Here is a 16,118-nt window from a genome sequence, read left to right as displayed (position 1 = left end):
TTATTAATGTTAATGTTACATGTACCAAGGTACGGTGAAAGTTTTGCAGGTAGTAAAAGGGAAAATCAGTAGCAGAATGCATGATGTAATGTTACTCTTGCAGAGAATATGCAATGCAGGTTCAAAGGCTACAATGATGTAGAGTTTATCTTTCATGTACGAGAGGTATGCTCAATGACTAACAGGCAGCAACTACCTTCTCATTCTTGACCAGGTATATTTAAGATAGAAGACTCTGCACAAGTTGCAAGATTATGGGGAATTCGGAAGAACCGACCTGCAATGAACTATGACAAGCTAAGCCGTTCTATCCGGCAATATTACAAGAAAGGGATCATCCGGAAGCCTGATGTTTCACAGCGTTTGGTTTACCAGTTTGTACACCCTGTATGAGGGAAGGAACGGACATGTCAGAGCCCTATGTGGTTCTCACATTCTACACTGGGTGACTTCAAGTGTATGTCAGAACATTGAAAGCCCGAAGCCTGCCTGATGTTTCAGGATGTGACTGCCTGCTCTGCCTAGATTTGTATTTGTATTTGTATTTGCATCTAGCAAACTCTTTTTCAGGTTGGTCTTCACTTTGTTTCATTAATAGAAACATATTTTTTGTACTCACCAAATTGGGCTCAATGTATTGAAACTAAATGGCCCACCAAAATCTAAAATCACATGATCACAACCAAACCTTACTTTTCTCTGCTTTTAATGATTGGATATTGTAACTCAATTAACATTTCAGTAGTCCAAGTAGTGTTTTAATAGCCTGGGCATCACCAAGACCTCATATTTTGTTTATAGTTTACTTCTGTCTTTTCTAATATAGCATTTTTTTTTTTAGCAGAGTTCAATCATGAAGGTCTTGTTCCATTTTATTGGACAACCTTTGGAGTGAGCACTTGGGATCCAGTAGATAGTGTTTGACCTGTGCACTGGAGGAAGCAAATGGATAGATTTCTATCCTCACTGGAGTCTTTAAAAATGTACTGCCAACAAAAATATTTTATTACCACAGGCATAGTGGCCTGCTGAATTAAAATTTCTATGATTCTGTGAAATGAAAATAGTTCATTATATTTATGTACTGTATATTATTTTCTCTTCCTCCCTCTCTCTCTCTATAGATGAGAGAACAGCAGCAATGAATGTTGCAAATTTGTTGTAGTTGGAATTAAACCCAAAGTTTAAACCACCAACATATTTTACTTGGTATGTATGTTTGAAGTATGCTTATCTAACTAGAATCTGAGTGACAGCAGTGGGGATGTTCTACATATCTTCTAAATTTGAGGAGAAAATAGTAACCTTTTGTGTACGAAGAGTTTGGTTCTAATTTCTGAATGGCACATACCTTTCCTGTCACCTAGCAGGACATAGAGTTTTAACAGGCGTACAGCTTGTTCCCATTCCACTTCAATAAACTCAGTTCCATTTTACCACATGTGCTCATCTAGCTCCCATCTCATCTGCTCAAATTCATACTATTGTTGCATAAAGAAATTTCTAGTGAGATCCCCTAATCATCAGAGGAACTTTATATCCATTATAACATCTACTTTTGGACCAGCCGCACATGTGGAAGCAGATTTGTATTATACTGGTTTTTCACCTGATCCCTGTGGAATACATTAATTACTAAATTCCCTTGTTTGTGCAAGGCTTGATGATAACTTGTATTTTTACAAAATAAGTACAACATAAATCTGATATAATGGGATTTGCAAATGACGTTTGCTGTACCCTCTCAAATCTTCACTCAAACTTCCATCTCCATAGATTATTGCCAGGACTGTGAAAAGGTGCTGATATAGTTAAAACATCTCATTTCATGTTTCTACCTAATAACCCAAAACCCAGGGAAGTAGTGCATTTGAATGCTTCCACTACTTACAGTTGGAGATTAAACCATTAGAGTATGTTACAACCTCAGCTCACAGGCGGTCACACAAAGAAATCTGGCCACAACATGAATTACAAACAAAAGATATTTATTAAATTATAAAGTTAAGGTAAATGGAAGAAGGGTGATGTGTGGTGTGGTAGTTCTGGCGGCAGAATGGGAAAGAGAGAGTGGGTGTGGGAGTAGGAACAGCCTTGTTTTTCAGCTGTCCCCAGCGGGTGCCAGCTATGGCAGGGAACTGCAACACAGGTTAACGAAGAAAGACAGGCCAGGAAATGTACAGGATATAACAATTATCACCAAATATTTGTTGAATTTTAGCCTGAAGTTCAGTTATCAGTTGAAATCTTTCATCTGTTCACTTTCCTCTTCACTTTAAAATAAAGACAAGATTACCTTTGGCTGTATCAGTCAATTAAATAGAGCCTTAACATATTGCAAGCAAGGCACACATTAATCTTTGAATCTAACGGTACTTAAATGGCTGAAAATGTTTGATTTTAGCTTGTTTCCATCCCTTTGGATGGGTCAAGAGTGCTAATCCTTGCTAATAAACCACCCTGAGTTAATAGAGAATATGAAAGTGCCATACTGCCCATAATGGATATTAAATTGTTACACTCCACCAATATCAATTCATTGGTCATGGAAGTTAGTTTTCTATCAATGGGATCTAACAGCAGAACCCTTATTATGTTAAACATTCCAGAGACAACTTTTTTTACACATGCAATGAGAAGAGTTTCTGTTCACACTGCTTAAATACTGCAACAGTGTGGGTTAATTCTTGTTAACGAGATGTTCACAATCCTTGTTCTTGCCCTTTTCTACATTTTGTATATACATTAACACAACTAACTACACACTGCTTGTATTTAGAGGATAGTAATCAAATAAAATATTTGTACTATGGTAAATTCAGCCTATGGGATCAGGGAAATAAGATCATATTTCAGTGTTCAAAAATTGAAATGATTGTAGAAATTGGCACGGAAGTTTTGAAGTGTTTGCACAATTAACCCATGGTTAAAAATAGAATGGAATTTTAGGAGCCTTAGAATTACATACTGCCACCAAGGGGAAAGACTATCTATAAAAAATAACCCAACTCTTTTCATCCTATCAAGAATCAAAGAATAACTTCCCACTCCTTCAATCCAACTGCAAATACTCCTTTCATCTGTGAATTTGTGACCTTGGATGACGATGTGCTATATCTTTAAGGAGAACATGGATCAAAATGCCCAAAGTTGTTTTTCAATTACTGCTTAAAAAAACACATTGACTACTAACTGCTTATAGTGAATTGTCCCTAATTTTGAAAGGAGAACCATTGACTAGAAATACTTGAATACTTTCAATTTGCTTCATAGAATGAGTGTGGAGTGCTGTTGATAAATTGCCGCCTCTGTTTACTATACTTCGTGTTTGTTTACATGTCAAAGATGGCCCATGACACTGTTTCAACTGGATTGGTGACTGAAGTAGTATGGTTTTCACATTTGCAAAGGAAAACATTTCTGAAAAAGGCCTTAAAGCAAATCTTTACTCTTATTGGAATTGGTCAGGGTGTGTGAGCACCAGAAGGGTGCTGGTAATACTATTTGAGTAGAGTTGTCTCCAGACTTCAATACTTGTGACACGGGAAAGAGATTTGCTGGAATTGATGCTGCATACTAAACTCTGAGCTCAAATCATTAATAACACACCAGATTTAGTCACAAAATAATTTTTTTTCTCTCTCCCCAACCATAGTCCAAAAGGGACTGTTAAAAATTAGCTTTGTTTTTCACATGTACAGTACCTCGAAACATGAAATGAAATATGTCATTTGTAAGGATTGTGCTGCGCGACCTGCAAGTGTCAGCATGCATCCAGGGCCAACATCACACCCGACTCACTGACCCTAACCTAGAAGGTAGGTAGGAGGAAACTGGAGTACCCAGAGGAAACCCATGCGGTCCTGGGAGAACGTACAAACTCCTTACAGACAGTGGCAGGAATTGAACCCTGATCTTACAGCTGGTGCTGTAAAGCACTGCACGAACCATTACACTGGGAGGGAAAAGTTATCACATTCATGTTCTGTGCATCTCAATGTATTGAAGGAACTTTAGTAGATTTATAAATCTATGGATTACTTAATAATGGATACTAGTTTACTAGGAAATAATTAATTCCCTTGTTCTGAAGGATAAAACTGAAATATCTTATATTTATTAGAGTGTGAAGGGATTAATAAATTACCTTTCATGCCAAGAGAGGACAGTTTTTATTGTAGAAAAAGAGATAATGCTTTGGCGTGACTGACATTTTTATGGAATTTCATTTAGCTTCACCTATTCTCCAGTTGCAACATTACTGTAAGCCCAGAACCATTTCAGAAAGCTGTGTCAAAAGTTAGGCAAGGGCTGCAGAAGAACGCTTTTATTTTATGTACATTTAAAACAATAAAACACAGTTCCTTTTCTCCTCTCAGACAGAAGAGGGAGATGATGAGTCTTACCAAGTTACTATAATGATTCCTAGCCTTCTAACAAGACTGACAGATAAAGACTATCAGCCTTCATGAAGCACACCCTCTCGTGACCGAGTGACAGTCTACAGTCACTCAGTGTGTAGTTGCAGGCAAACTTTTGGAACTGTTGGGCATTTTCAACAGTTCAACACACAAAAACCTGACAAAGATTCCACATAAGAAAACTAAATGTACATTGAAGTTAACTCGCTGCACGATAGATGTTGTGAATGGGAAACTAGGACCTGGGTCTAAGTCATTAAATGGGAAACGTTGTAAATTTTTGAATAAGCTGGAGTCTGATGAATTTTAGATTTTTAACACTTGCTTTCAATATGTCAGCATTTTTTGTTTGATACTAGATTTGTAAAAATGAAATTGCAAAACTGTGAATACAATGATTAAAACCACATGTTGAAATTTTGAAGTTTTTAATGACAACAATTTCTCATTTTGGGTATAGAAGTGTTCTTGATTAACAGTAATCTCTGCTTCTTGGGATAAAGGTAAAACACTCACATCGAGGCCATGACATCCTCTCCCAGGCATCTCTGTAAACTGCTGCCCTGTGTGAACTGTGATCCATGGATGGATGCTAACTGTGGATTTCATGGTAATAAGTGGTGGATTACATTTCAGACATGTACAGAAGCTGATGTAACTTCAAATTCTACTATAAAGCAGCATTATATTTGGATGAGAGGAAGGATGGGACTTAGGAGGACTTCTTGTGAGACTCAAATGAAAACCTGGTCATGTACAAACATGCAATATGTTGGGAGGAAATTATCAGTTTATCTAATCATGCATTGTGTTTCCTAATTACCGAGAGTCTTGATCCCTTGAGAAAAGGAAAGAGCAAACAGACCTGACAGGGCACCTTCCAGGTGTTCAGCTGGTTAAGCCTTATGCAAGCACAATGGCCTGAAGTTACAGATATAGACCCCCGCCCCCCCCCCCCCCGGAATGTGATTACTATTCTGCAAGAATCAAGTCCAACCCCTTTTGAAAGCAGTGGCATCAGTGATCACTGAAGAGGCTGGCAACAATTACTGCAGAGGTACTACTTCAGGGCAAAGAAGTACAACCTATCCTTCCATAACTCAGAATTGTTTATGGCCTTTCCTGATTTGTTGGGCACATGGCCAAGTGGTTAAGGCATTTGTCTAGTTATCTCAAGGTCGCTAGTTCGAGCCTCAGCTGTGGCAGCATGTTTGTGCCCTTGAGCAAGGCACTTAATCACACATTGCTCTGGTCTGTGCGAGGAGTGTCACCCCACACAGACTTCCAATCTGTGCCCAATGCAGGCCTCTCATGGTCTGAGTCGACGTTCCCTCCCCCTTTCCTGATCCATTTAAATGAAATAACTTGGCCAAATAAATGTTAGCTCCATTCTTCTTTTAAAAACTTTAAATCAAAGTCCATGAATCACTAGAATATACAATCTGTTGTTTTTTTCTCTGTGAGGTCTCAGTGACATTCAACAGTGTCAGTGCGACACTGTTGTGAGCAAGGGTTCTAGAGAAGATTACTTCTCTGTCTAGTGAAACATGATGTGTCCTTCAGCTGTAAGGAATCAATTTCAAGGAGATCTAAGTCTTTTTTTTAAAGTTATAGTCATGTAACTTAAATAAGGTTCAAAGGTAACCTAAGATGAGATAAATGATTTTAGCAAGTGAACAAACTGAAGGGAGATGAAGAAACAAATAAATCAAGTTAGAGCTTCTCTCCATCAATCAGTAACAGGAGGATCAAAATGGAGAAAGGCAGCACAGAATAGAACCATTATAAATTGCCCACATTTGGATACAAAGCCAAATACATTGAATAAAGTTCACTTTATAAAGTCTAGGACAAAGATACAGCAGCTATATCCCTCTAGCTTGTTTTGCAGTGGCTTCTGGACTGGTTGAGTGAGGCCTCCATTGCGCTAGGGCTGAGACACTGGGTATATTCTGCCACGTCCCCCAACTAACGTAAAGGTTTGGAGCGAGCGCGTTGCACAGGGGATCTTTCCTCAGATTTAAAAACATGGACTATTTTTTAAATGGAGATAAAATTCAAAACTTCAAGGTGCAAAGGGAATCCTCATGCTGGATGCCCTTGCGGCTAAAGGGATCAGGGGGTATGGAGGGAAGGCTGGTACAGGGTTCTGAGTTGGGTGATCAGCCATGATCATACTGAATAGCGGTGCAGGCTCAAAGGGCCGAATGGCCTACTCCTGCACCTATTTTCTATGTTTTTTAACTTGCAGGTTGTGTCAGTGGTAAATGTGATGTTAGCATTTATTCCTAGAGGACTAGAATATAAAAGCAAGGATGCAATGTTGAGACTTTATAAAGCAATGGTGAGGCCTCACTTGGGAGTATTGTGAGCAGCTTTGGGCCCCTTATCTAAGAATGGATGTGCTGACATTGGAGAGAGTTCAAAGAAGTTTCACAGAAGTGATTCTCATAAATAAAAAGCTTGTCATATGAGAAGTGTTTGATGGCTCTGGGCCTGTACTCACTAGAAATTAGAAGAATGAAGGGGGATCTAGTTGAAAACTATCAAATATTTAAGGTCTATTTGGGGTGAATGTGGAGAGGATGGTGGGGGAGTCTAGGGCCAGAGGACACAACTCCAGAACAGAGGAATGTCTACTTAGACCAGTGGTGAAACTGTGGAATCCTTTGCCACATTTGGCTGTGGAGGCCATGTCATTGTGTGCACTTAAGGCAACTGTTGATAGATTCTTGATAAGCCAGGGTGTGAAAGGTTATGGAGAATGGGGTTGAGGGGGAAATGGAACAGCCATGATGAAATGGTGCAGCAGACTCGATGGGCTGAATGGCCTAATTTTGCTCCTATGTGTTATGGTCTTAACAGCAGCATGAGTGGATTGCTGAGGGCTGCATCAGAGATTGGTGGGAGGGCTCATTATTAGTGATTTCTCAGTGGAAATCAACCTTTGCCAGCCACACTTGCCAGGTTTGCCTTAACATCAGCATCCTTGTTCAAATGAAGATTTGAAAAAGAACAATAATTCATTTGCTTTATTTTTATAAATAATTAAACATTTAAGGTGTTTCAGTATTATTTTTAAAATAAAATTTCATTAAAAAGATGTGTTTTTAAAGGTTAACACAACTTTAATAATTTAAGTGTGTGTGAAGCCTCAGGCCAGGCTTTCCTCCTATCAAAGTCTGTCAGGCAGTGCCATGGACAGAGCCACTGAGGGATTATTATGCCTCATCTGACTTCAGCATTTGGATTTCAGAATAAATGGATCTATGTGTTTACTCATCCACTGAGTGGAGCACAGAGGAATAGATAGTGATGGAAGTAGAGAGCAGCTTCAGCCTAAACTCTTTCATTATCTGACCCTCTAAATCAGACACAGCTCTGTGATGACCAACTCCATTACAACTTTCAAAGATGATGCACTTGTTTCTATCAGTGCATTGATGCCACAAGATGTAATGCAATGTAATGCCTACTGGACTTCTCACATGATGTACAAGAGTTACAGAGCAATGCAGAAGTGTCAGTGGAAGCTAGCACATCCCTCTCCAGAGTGAGTGATTCTCTCCATTTTGCATGCCCTTCTGCCTAGAGTTGGTCAGACTTCTGTACGTTCCAGGAGTTCCCAACCTGGGGTCCACAGACCCCTTGGTTAATGATAGGGGTCCATGGCATAAAAATGATTGGGAACCCCTGGGTTAGACCATCTAGACGAGGTACAGTACAGAAACAAGCCTTTCAGTCTCCGTGCATGCCAACTACCAATTTTGCACTAATTCCAATTTAATCTATTTTATTTTCCCTCGCATTCCCTTCAAATATCTATACCCCTGGTGGTAATTTAGCCTAATAATCTAATTCTGTTAAGAGCAAAAACTGAAATCTTTATTCATTGTTCATTTCTTAACATGTGGACTTCAGTCACCATATGGTCTCATTGCCTTACTATGGACAAAGTTATATCCAGCTGCTAAACACACCTAGTGTTTAAAATGGAGTTTAAAATAAAGAACAAAATCTCCTAGGTTTAAGCTAAAACTAACAGAAGGCAGGAAGATTTAAGTCAGTGCAGATGATAAAGAAAGAGTTGTAGACACCAATAAAATATTCTCTTTATTGATTTTTTTAAACCAGAAGTCCTCAGGGAATATCAGTAAAGTAACTACTTTCTTAGCCATGTGGAGCATGGATTTAGTTTGTACCACTTTCCTCAATATCGTGGAGTCAGCTACATCATCTCATCCCACATGCCACCATTTCAGATCTTTAGCACTCTGGAATTTGCCATAGGATTCACTCAGTGATGTACCAGAATCAGTAAAGACTTGACCCCCATGTGCTACAGCTACTATTTGTTTATGGGAAGGGATGAGAAGGAAGCTAATGTTTCAGAAATTCAGACTTCAAAAACAATGGATTACTTGGCCGGCAATTGTCCATAGCTCATTGAAGAAACTTACCCTTATTTGAACCAGGGTCGAGATTAACTGCACAATGCATTACACGTTTCAGTGAATTTTGCTTAGAGCGCCCTGGAAGACATGCAAGCATTTCACACCATTGCAGCTACAAGTGTTGACTGTAAAATGGAGTTATTTGTAGGAAAGCTTGCTTCCCTGGTCAAAGAATGTATCACCCACAATAGAGAATAGGCAGCAACTACTGTGGTAAAAATAGTGTATATAATAGTCTGAACAGAAATAGAAGCCTATTTAATATTGAGCAGATTATTTTTCTGAAGCGACTCATTCCCTTTTATCCTGCATTAATGCTTACTTACTATGGCTGCATTTTGAATTAAATTCATGTTCCCAGTTCATCATAGAATACCAAACTCAAACCCTTTTCAGTAGAGATTTATAAATTGCTTCTCAATTCAGCTTAGTCCATGAATGTTCTTCCCACTGATCCGACAAGCTCTCTGCTCCACCACTGTGACATAATACACATGGCACCAAGGCAGAGTTCAGCTGAGACATCAGAATTATATGCAAGGTAACAATTTCCATACCAAATATGAATATGGCTCAAACAGACTCATATACAGTTCACATTAACAGCAGGTATTGTTCAAACAGGCACTACATCAGTAGTATTAACATAGCTAAATTATCATGTAAACATTGGTTTGAAAGGAAAGGAACTTTCAATTCACAATAGTGATCATACAGAGGAAATTCAGCTCAAACCTATCCACACAGTACAATCACAAGGTACTTGTTGAATTACAGAGTCATATGCACTGATTATACAATAGCATCATATGCAACTTTTTTACATGTATTTGGAATTGAATTTGCAGAATGGTATATCAATATTTCCTATATAGCACTGCCACATGTCACTACAATGACACACAAATGGCCTTTATTAAGCACTGACACTGCCTTCTCAGTTTAATGAATAAGTTAAATTAAGCACAGTTTGTGCTTTTAGCAGAATGGGCAGTAGGAATTATTGGAAAACACTGCAAGTTACTGATGCTACCAGACTGCCAGTGATAACATGCAATTAAAATAGATAAAGAAATCTGGATTTATATTCAATTCCTAAATCTTACTCCCTACACCTGCATGTTGTTCATAAGTATAAAGTCATTTAAGACCGAATCAGATGAATCTTAGCCAAGCAAATCCCAGACCACAACTCACAATCTAACTTTCTGCTTGAAATCAATTTGTCTTGATTTGCTGATTTTGAACTTGGCAAATAGTGGTAACCCAATTATTAGCTACCCATTGGGCTACGGAAGGTTCCTCTGCATAATTCTGACCATTCGTTCTAATATACAGACATCCATAAATTAAGTATCACATACATTTTGATGAAGAATTGCAAATGCATTACATTCCGCAAGTTGAGCTGCACTTTATGCTTCGGCAAGGAATGCTTTCCTTTTTCAAAATAATATATTCTTTATAGATATATTTGGTTACAAAATACTCTACTAAATATATATCTTTTTTTTCCAGCTGCATCTTTGTATTAACTAGAGTGAAGTATAGAGTTATATATTTTAAGAGTGCATAACCTCCTCTAGTCAACTCCCAGCTCTAGGAATTTAAAACCCTATTAAAAGCTGAAACCTATTTAACTTACGGTTATACACCTGAGACTACTACTGACAGATTTTAATCCCATTCAGGGAGTGAGTAATAACACCATAGCCAATTGTACTATACAGCAAGAATTTGGTGGAAAATGCTGTGGTGAGTTTTTGCAGGACATCTGAGATTACCTTCAGGAGGCCAATTCACATCACTTCACCTTCACATGTACTGCAATACATCTAGAAAGACTTCTTTGTTTAATACTTCAAATGTCACTTGCTTGTTTTACTAATAAGACTTGACCACCAAATCAGGAATTTTGTCATGAAGAACTAAAAGTCAGCATTCATATGCACCTGTCTAAGAGTTAGCTTTCCAACTTCTGGGATCAGTGTGGCACTGATGGATAGGAGCCCGAAATACTGTTGAACAATGAAGCAAAGGATATACACATTTCACAGTGCTGTTTCTAATTGTTTTAAGTATCTGTGCAAAGTTGAAAAGGTTAGAAGCAAGAAATTGAGACACCAGACTCTTTTGCATTACATCAGCACAGTCCACATGTTCCTCACTTCAGCTTTACTTAATTTGGATTATCATTTTTAAAGCACTAACTTTGCTATATTATTTGTTTTTGAAATTACTGGATAGTTCAATTTATTTGACTTGACAAATGACTGCCAATAGTGAGTAGCTACCGAACAATAATCATCTCACGTAACATCATCTGAAAGATTGATTTCTCTCTTTTGCTATCTTACATTCATTCTTGACACAACCCTCATTTATAAAGCACTCCAATAATTAAGGCAATTCCAAACATGGCAGAGCTCTTGATGGGCCCATACAGGTAACAATTTGCCACAATCTACAAGGACATGGGGGTTAAAATATCAAAATTGTCAGTATATTAAACAAATATATGGTGCATATAGTGATCAGAACAAAACAAATGCTGTCAAATAACTTGCTTTCTACCCATGTGTGAATCTGCAATACAGAGCAAAATATTCTTTGTTTCTCATATTCAATACTGATGAATAACTTAAAAATGTTGATGGATGTCACACGGAAGTCTGGGTACATCAAGTAAACGAACAAGTTGGAGAAATAATGCATAAAAGTGAGAGAATTTTCCTATGGATATAAACACGCAGACACATATTTATGTAAGGACAAAGTATTTTGGCATCAATCTAGCTTTTGGCTGAGGAATCAGGGAATGAGTAAGTGGCTAGTCTGCTATCAAGCACAAAATGAATCTAAAACTGTGGAGGGAGAGCAAAACGGGAAAGTATTTACAAACTTGGCAATAAATGTAAAGTGTGGATGTTTCATGGAATTGTTTTGGGAAATGAACCAATAATATAAAAAAGAGTACTCAAGTTCCAAATGTCCTTTCCTTTCCCTCCTCATCCCCATATCATCCTCCAGCCTAAATGTACTTCCAAAAAGTTCAGCAGTGGAAGGCAATATTAATCAGGGCAAGAATTTGCTTACTACTCAGATTGTGCTACAAATGTTTAACCATCTTGGAGTGACGGAGGATGAGAGGTGACCTGATAGAGGTGTACAAGATGATGAGAGGCATTGATCGTGTGGATAGTCAGAGGCTTTTTTTCCAGGGCTGAAATGGCTGTCAAAAGGGGGCATAGTTTTAAGGTGCTTGGAAGTCAATACAAGGGGATGTAGAGGTAAATTTTTCCACACAGAGAGTGGTGGGTGCATGGAATGCACTGCTAGCGACAGTGGTAGAGGTGGATACAATAGTGTCTTTTAAGACTCTTAGACAGGTACATGGAGCTCAGAAAAATAGAGGGCTATGCGTTAGGGAAATTCTAGGCAATTAGTAGAGTAGGTTACAACAATGTGGGCCGAAGGGCCTGTAAAGTGCTGTAGATTACTATGATCATATTAAAGTATGAATCTCTTTTCAAAATAGTGACAGAATGAGTAGTGACAATTAGTGACTATAGTTGCTCATATTCACCTCAGTTCCCATAAGACTACCACATACAAAGATCTGTAGTTTCACCTTTGCTTCTCACCTTGTATCTAAGTACCATACAAACATTAAAAAAAAATGACCCAAAGCTAAACTGCAAATTAATCATCAAAAGCTTTCTCTTTTTGACTTGTAATGGAATGTTAGAGAGTTGGAAGTCCTGTAAATTTGAGATTCTCTTGAGACTTGGTTCCATTATGCAGCAAGTAACATTTAGAATAGAAAGACTTGAATTTGATTGTTTATAAAACTGTTTGAAATTGTTACTCCAGCAAGTGGAGAGTGCAATATACTTTTAGATGTTTACATCCAATAAGATGCTGAAATAATTATTAAGGCTTTCCTGACACCCTCTCAATTCTGTAGTTTTGGCTTCTATGAATGCCACATCAAATTTATTTATTTATTGAGATACAGTGTGGAATGGGCCCTTCCAGCCCCTCGAGCCACACCATACAGCAACGACCAATTTAATCCTGGTCTAATCCCAGGACAATTTACAATAATCAATTAACCTACTAACTGGCATGTCTTTGGACCGTGGAAAGGGGTGGGTTGGAAAGAGGGAGAACTGGAGCACCCAGAGAAAACCTACACAGTTCACAGGGAGAACGTATAAATTCCTGACAGCAGCAGCAGGAATTGAACCCTGGTCATGGTACCATAAAGTGGTATGCTAACCACAACACTACCTTGCTACCCCAAAAGAAAAGGGAAGAAATAAAGGGAGCACATGCCAATCATTCTAATTCCTTTGTAAATCCAGCAAAAAAAAATCCTGATGGTTTAGTGTTTCGATTTGCTCTTCTATACTGATTATTTTGAGACTGTGGGGTCTAAGTAGAAGAAAAAGCAACTCATTCATCAGAAGATTTATGTTCAGTGTTTCGATAAGCAGGTAGCACAGGAAAAATCTGGACAGTTTGTAAGATGGAGGGCCAAAAAAGGAAGGTAAATGTTTTCAAATATTGGCTTCCTTTAAAATTGCAATTAAATCTCTGTTCCATCACTAATAAACAGGAAATACTTCATTTGATCTCAGGTCAAAAACTTGATGTTTTCTTTTTCGTCCACCATAGAAGTAAAATCTAAGCTTTCATACAAAGTATGAAGAAATTCACAGAGATATGGAACCGACTGCTATTCCAGAGAGGCGATCATCTTACTGCCAAGTATATATGGGACACCCTCTGGTGGCAGAAGCCAGCAAATTTTGCAGACTTGACATGTAACTGCAATGATCCTGGACCAGACAGATTACTTCCAAATTCTTTCTTTTGAGTGCTATGCATCTTACAGTTCACATTTAACTGAACTGCACATTTGAGCCTCAATGTATGGCCAATAATGTTCTTCACTTCTCAGATTAAATATGAAAAATATTTTCTAGGAAAAAAATGTCTATATTGCAGTGCATGCCTGTAAAATGCTAAAATGGTACCCCATTAACAACACGTAATGCTCCACACTTCCTAAAGCAATACTGGCTACCTTGTAAAAAGTGGCACGATTATGTGTAAGAGGAGCTTTCAGGTTAGTATTTCATCAACTGCAGCATGAACACACTGACATTAAGGTATGGCAAATAAAAGGAAACATTGCATTACATCAATCATTTCTCCAGTTATTAGCAGTTTTAATTTATTTGCCTACTTAATTCTCCAGAGGTTGTTCCAAGTCAAGTTCATAACTCATAACCAGGGTATTCTCTTAAATAACAGGAACTCACTTCAATTACCCAACCTCTACAATTCATTGCAATAAACAACTGTGCTAATAACTGGGCCTCTGAACCATCTTCAAACAATGCTTTCAGAGACAAACATTTCAAATTAGTACTACTCTCACTGATCAAAGCTGCAGAGTTCTTCGTTGATGACTGGGTATTTAGTACACATAGATCAACACATTCACCCTCGAAACAGAAAAGTGAGAGTCACTGGAAATCTTTCTTCATACCATGGATATTATCCAATGAACTATTTCACACTGGAAATGCGGTAGTCAAAAAGCTTACAAGGAACAAAGGAAAGCATCAAACCACTAATAGCCAACATGATTTAGCTTCTCTTTAAATGCAATATGCAAGAAATTGAGGGAAACTTAAAGGCTGCCCACTCTTGCATTGAAAAATGTGTGTGTGTGTGTGTGTGTGTGTGTGTGCGCCCATTTCTAGAATAGAGTGATGATGTACAGTCAGTTAAGGGACTGATACTGGTCTAACCCTGTTTTGATCTACAAGTGTAAAAATTTTTAAGGAGCAACGACAGTGGGTTAATAACGTCCAGTGAGAACAAAGTGTCTGCCACTTCATGAAGGGAGAAAAGCACACCATGAAGTTAAGTAGGTTTCTTGTTAAATAGGTATTTTACACTGAACATTAAAGGGATACAATCTTTTGAGCTGACAGATGGAGGCATGATTTACACAAATGACAAAGGACACTAACCTACCAACAAAAGATACAAAGTGAAATGATTGGTCATATCAGCTCAGAACATGAAGAGCATTATCTAGACCATGTATATACAGTAGCAACAATTAGCTCCATAAATAGAACATCTTATCAGACCACTTCTACATAATTAGCTGGATACAAGCCCAGCTGTCCATTCTCCAGACGTCCTTTGCACCATCCCTGTTCATCCTCATCTTCAATCTTTGTTAAGAAATCACCTGCAGTTGTAGAGGGGAAAAAAAACAAAATCAGTCAGACACAAAACACAATGTATTTCCTGCAGCCATCACTCTGCAGACCTCCACTCTGATTAATATTCCTACAGCGGAGGCAACGGACAGTCTTCACACTGAACGGGACATAGGGACAACGGGACAGCTGACAGTTTTCACACTGAACGGGATCAAGGACAACGGGACAAGTGACTGTTTTCACTCTGAATGGGATGGAAGGACAACGGGACAACTGACAGGACTAACTGAAAGAAGGTTTGACTCAGATTCGCTATCACAGCCATATATCCTTTCTTGGAATGTGCCTCCATCGCCAACTTACTCCAGTTGGCTTTAGGATTCGTTTCCGAGCCTCTCAATTTGGACCTTCTGAGGATCCCAGGTACTCCCCTTTGCCAATCACCTGTCCAGCTCTTGGCTCCATCCCTCCCCCTCCTGTCTTCTCCTATCATTTTGGATCTCCCCCTCCCACTTTCAAATCTCTTACTAACTCTTCCTTCAGTTAGTCTTGACAAAGGGTCTCGGCCCGAAACGTCGACTGTACCTCTTCCTAGAGATGCTGCCTGGCCTGCTGTGCTCACCAGCAACTTTGATGTGTGTTGCTTGAGGTCCTGAAAGGTGAGTTTAGGGAGTTAGGCGCCAAATTAAAGGACAGGACCTCCAGGATAGCAATCTCATGATTGCTACCAGTGCCACGTGCAGGCAGGTTTAGAAATAGTAAGATAGTGCAGATCAATACATGGCTGAAGACATGGTACAGGAGGGAGGGCTTCAGATTTATAGATAATTGGGCAGTTTTCCAGGGAAGGTGGGACCTGTTCTGGTGGGACAGTCTACACCTGAACAGGAGGGGAACAAATCTCCTTGCAGGTAGGTTTGATACAGAGGCTCCGGTGGATTTAAACTAGATACGAGGGGGGAGGGGAACCAGAGTGTAGGAACAGATGTAGG

The 16,118-nt window shown here is 38.7% G+C and overlaps 2 protein-coding genes across 3 annotated transcripts in view; one reads left to right on the top strand and one right to left on the bottom strand.

Annotated features, from left to right (window-relative positions):
• spdef (SAM pointed domain containing ets transcription factor) overlaps positions 1–393 on the top strand; it is a 41,295-nt gene extending 40,902 nt beyond the window's left edge. The window contains exon 5 of the mRNA XM_072277641.1: positions 215–393. Coding sequence (XP_072133742.1) covers positions 215–393 — 179 coding nt within the window. The remainder of the gene's footprint in view (positions 1–214) is intronic.
• An 8,149-nt stretch (positions 394–8,542) lies between these two features.
• pacsin1b (protein kinase C and casein kinase substrate in neurons 1b) overlaps positions 8,543–16,118 on the bottom strand; it is a 114,333-nt gene continuing 106,757 nt past the window's right edge. For both annotated transcript variants that reach the window (XM_072278535.1, XM_072278536.1), the window contains one exon: positions 8,543–15,152. In XM_072278535.1, the coding sequence (XP_072134636.1) occupies positions 15,043–15,152 (110 nt within the window). In that variant the 3' untranslated portion in view covers positions 8,543–15,042. The remainder of the gene's footprint in view (positions 15,153–16,118) is intronic.

This window comes from Mobula birostris, chromosome 14 (assembly GCF_030028105.1).
Source record: "Mobula birostris isolate sMobBir1 chromosome 14, sMobBir1.hap1, whole genome shotgun sequence".
Classification (NCBI taxonomy): domain Eukaryota; kingdom Metazoa; phylum Chordata; class Chondrichthyes; order Myliobatiformes; family Myliobatidae; genus Mobula; species Mobula birostris.
The sequence above is the reverse complement of the archived record's forward strand: the minus strand, read 5'-3'. Positions and strand labels throughout refer to the sequence as shown.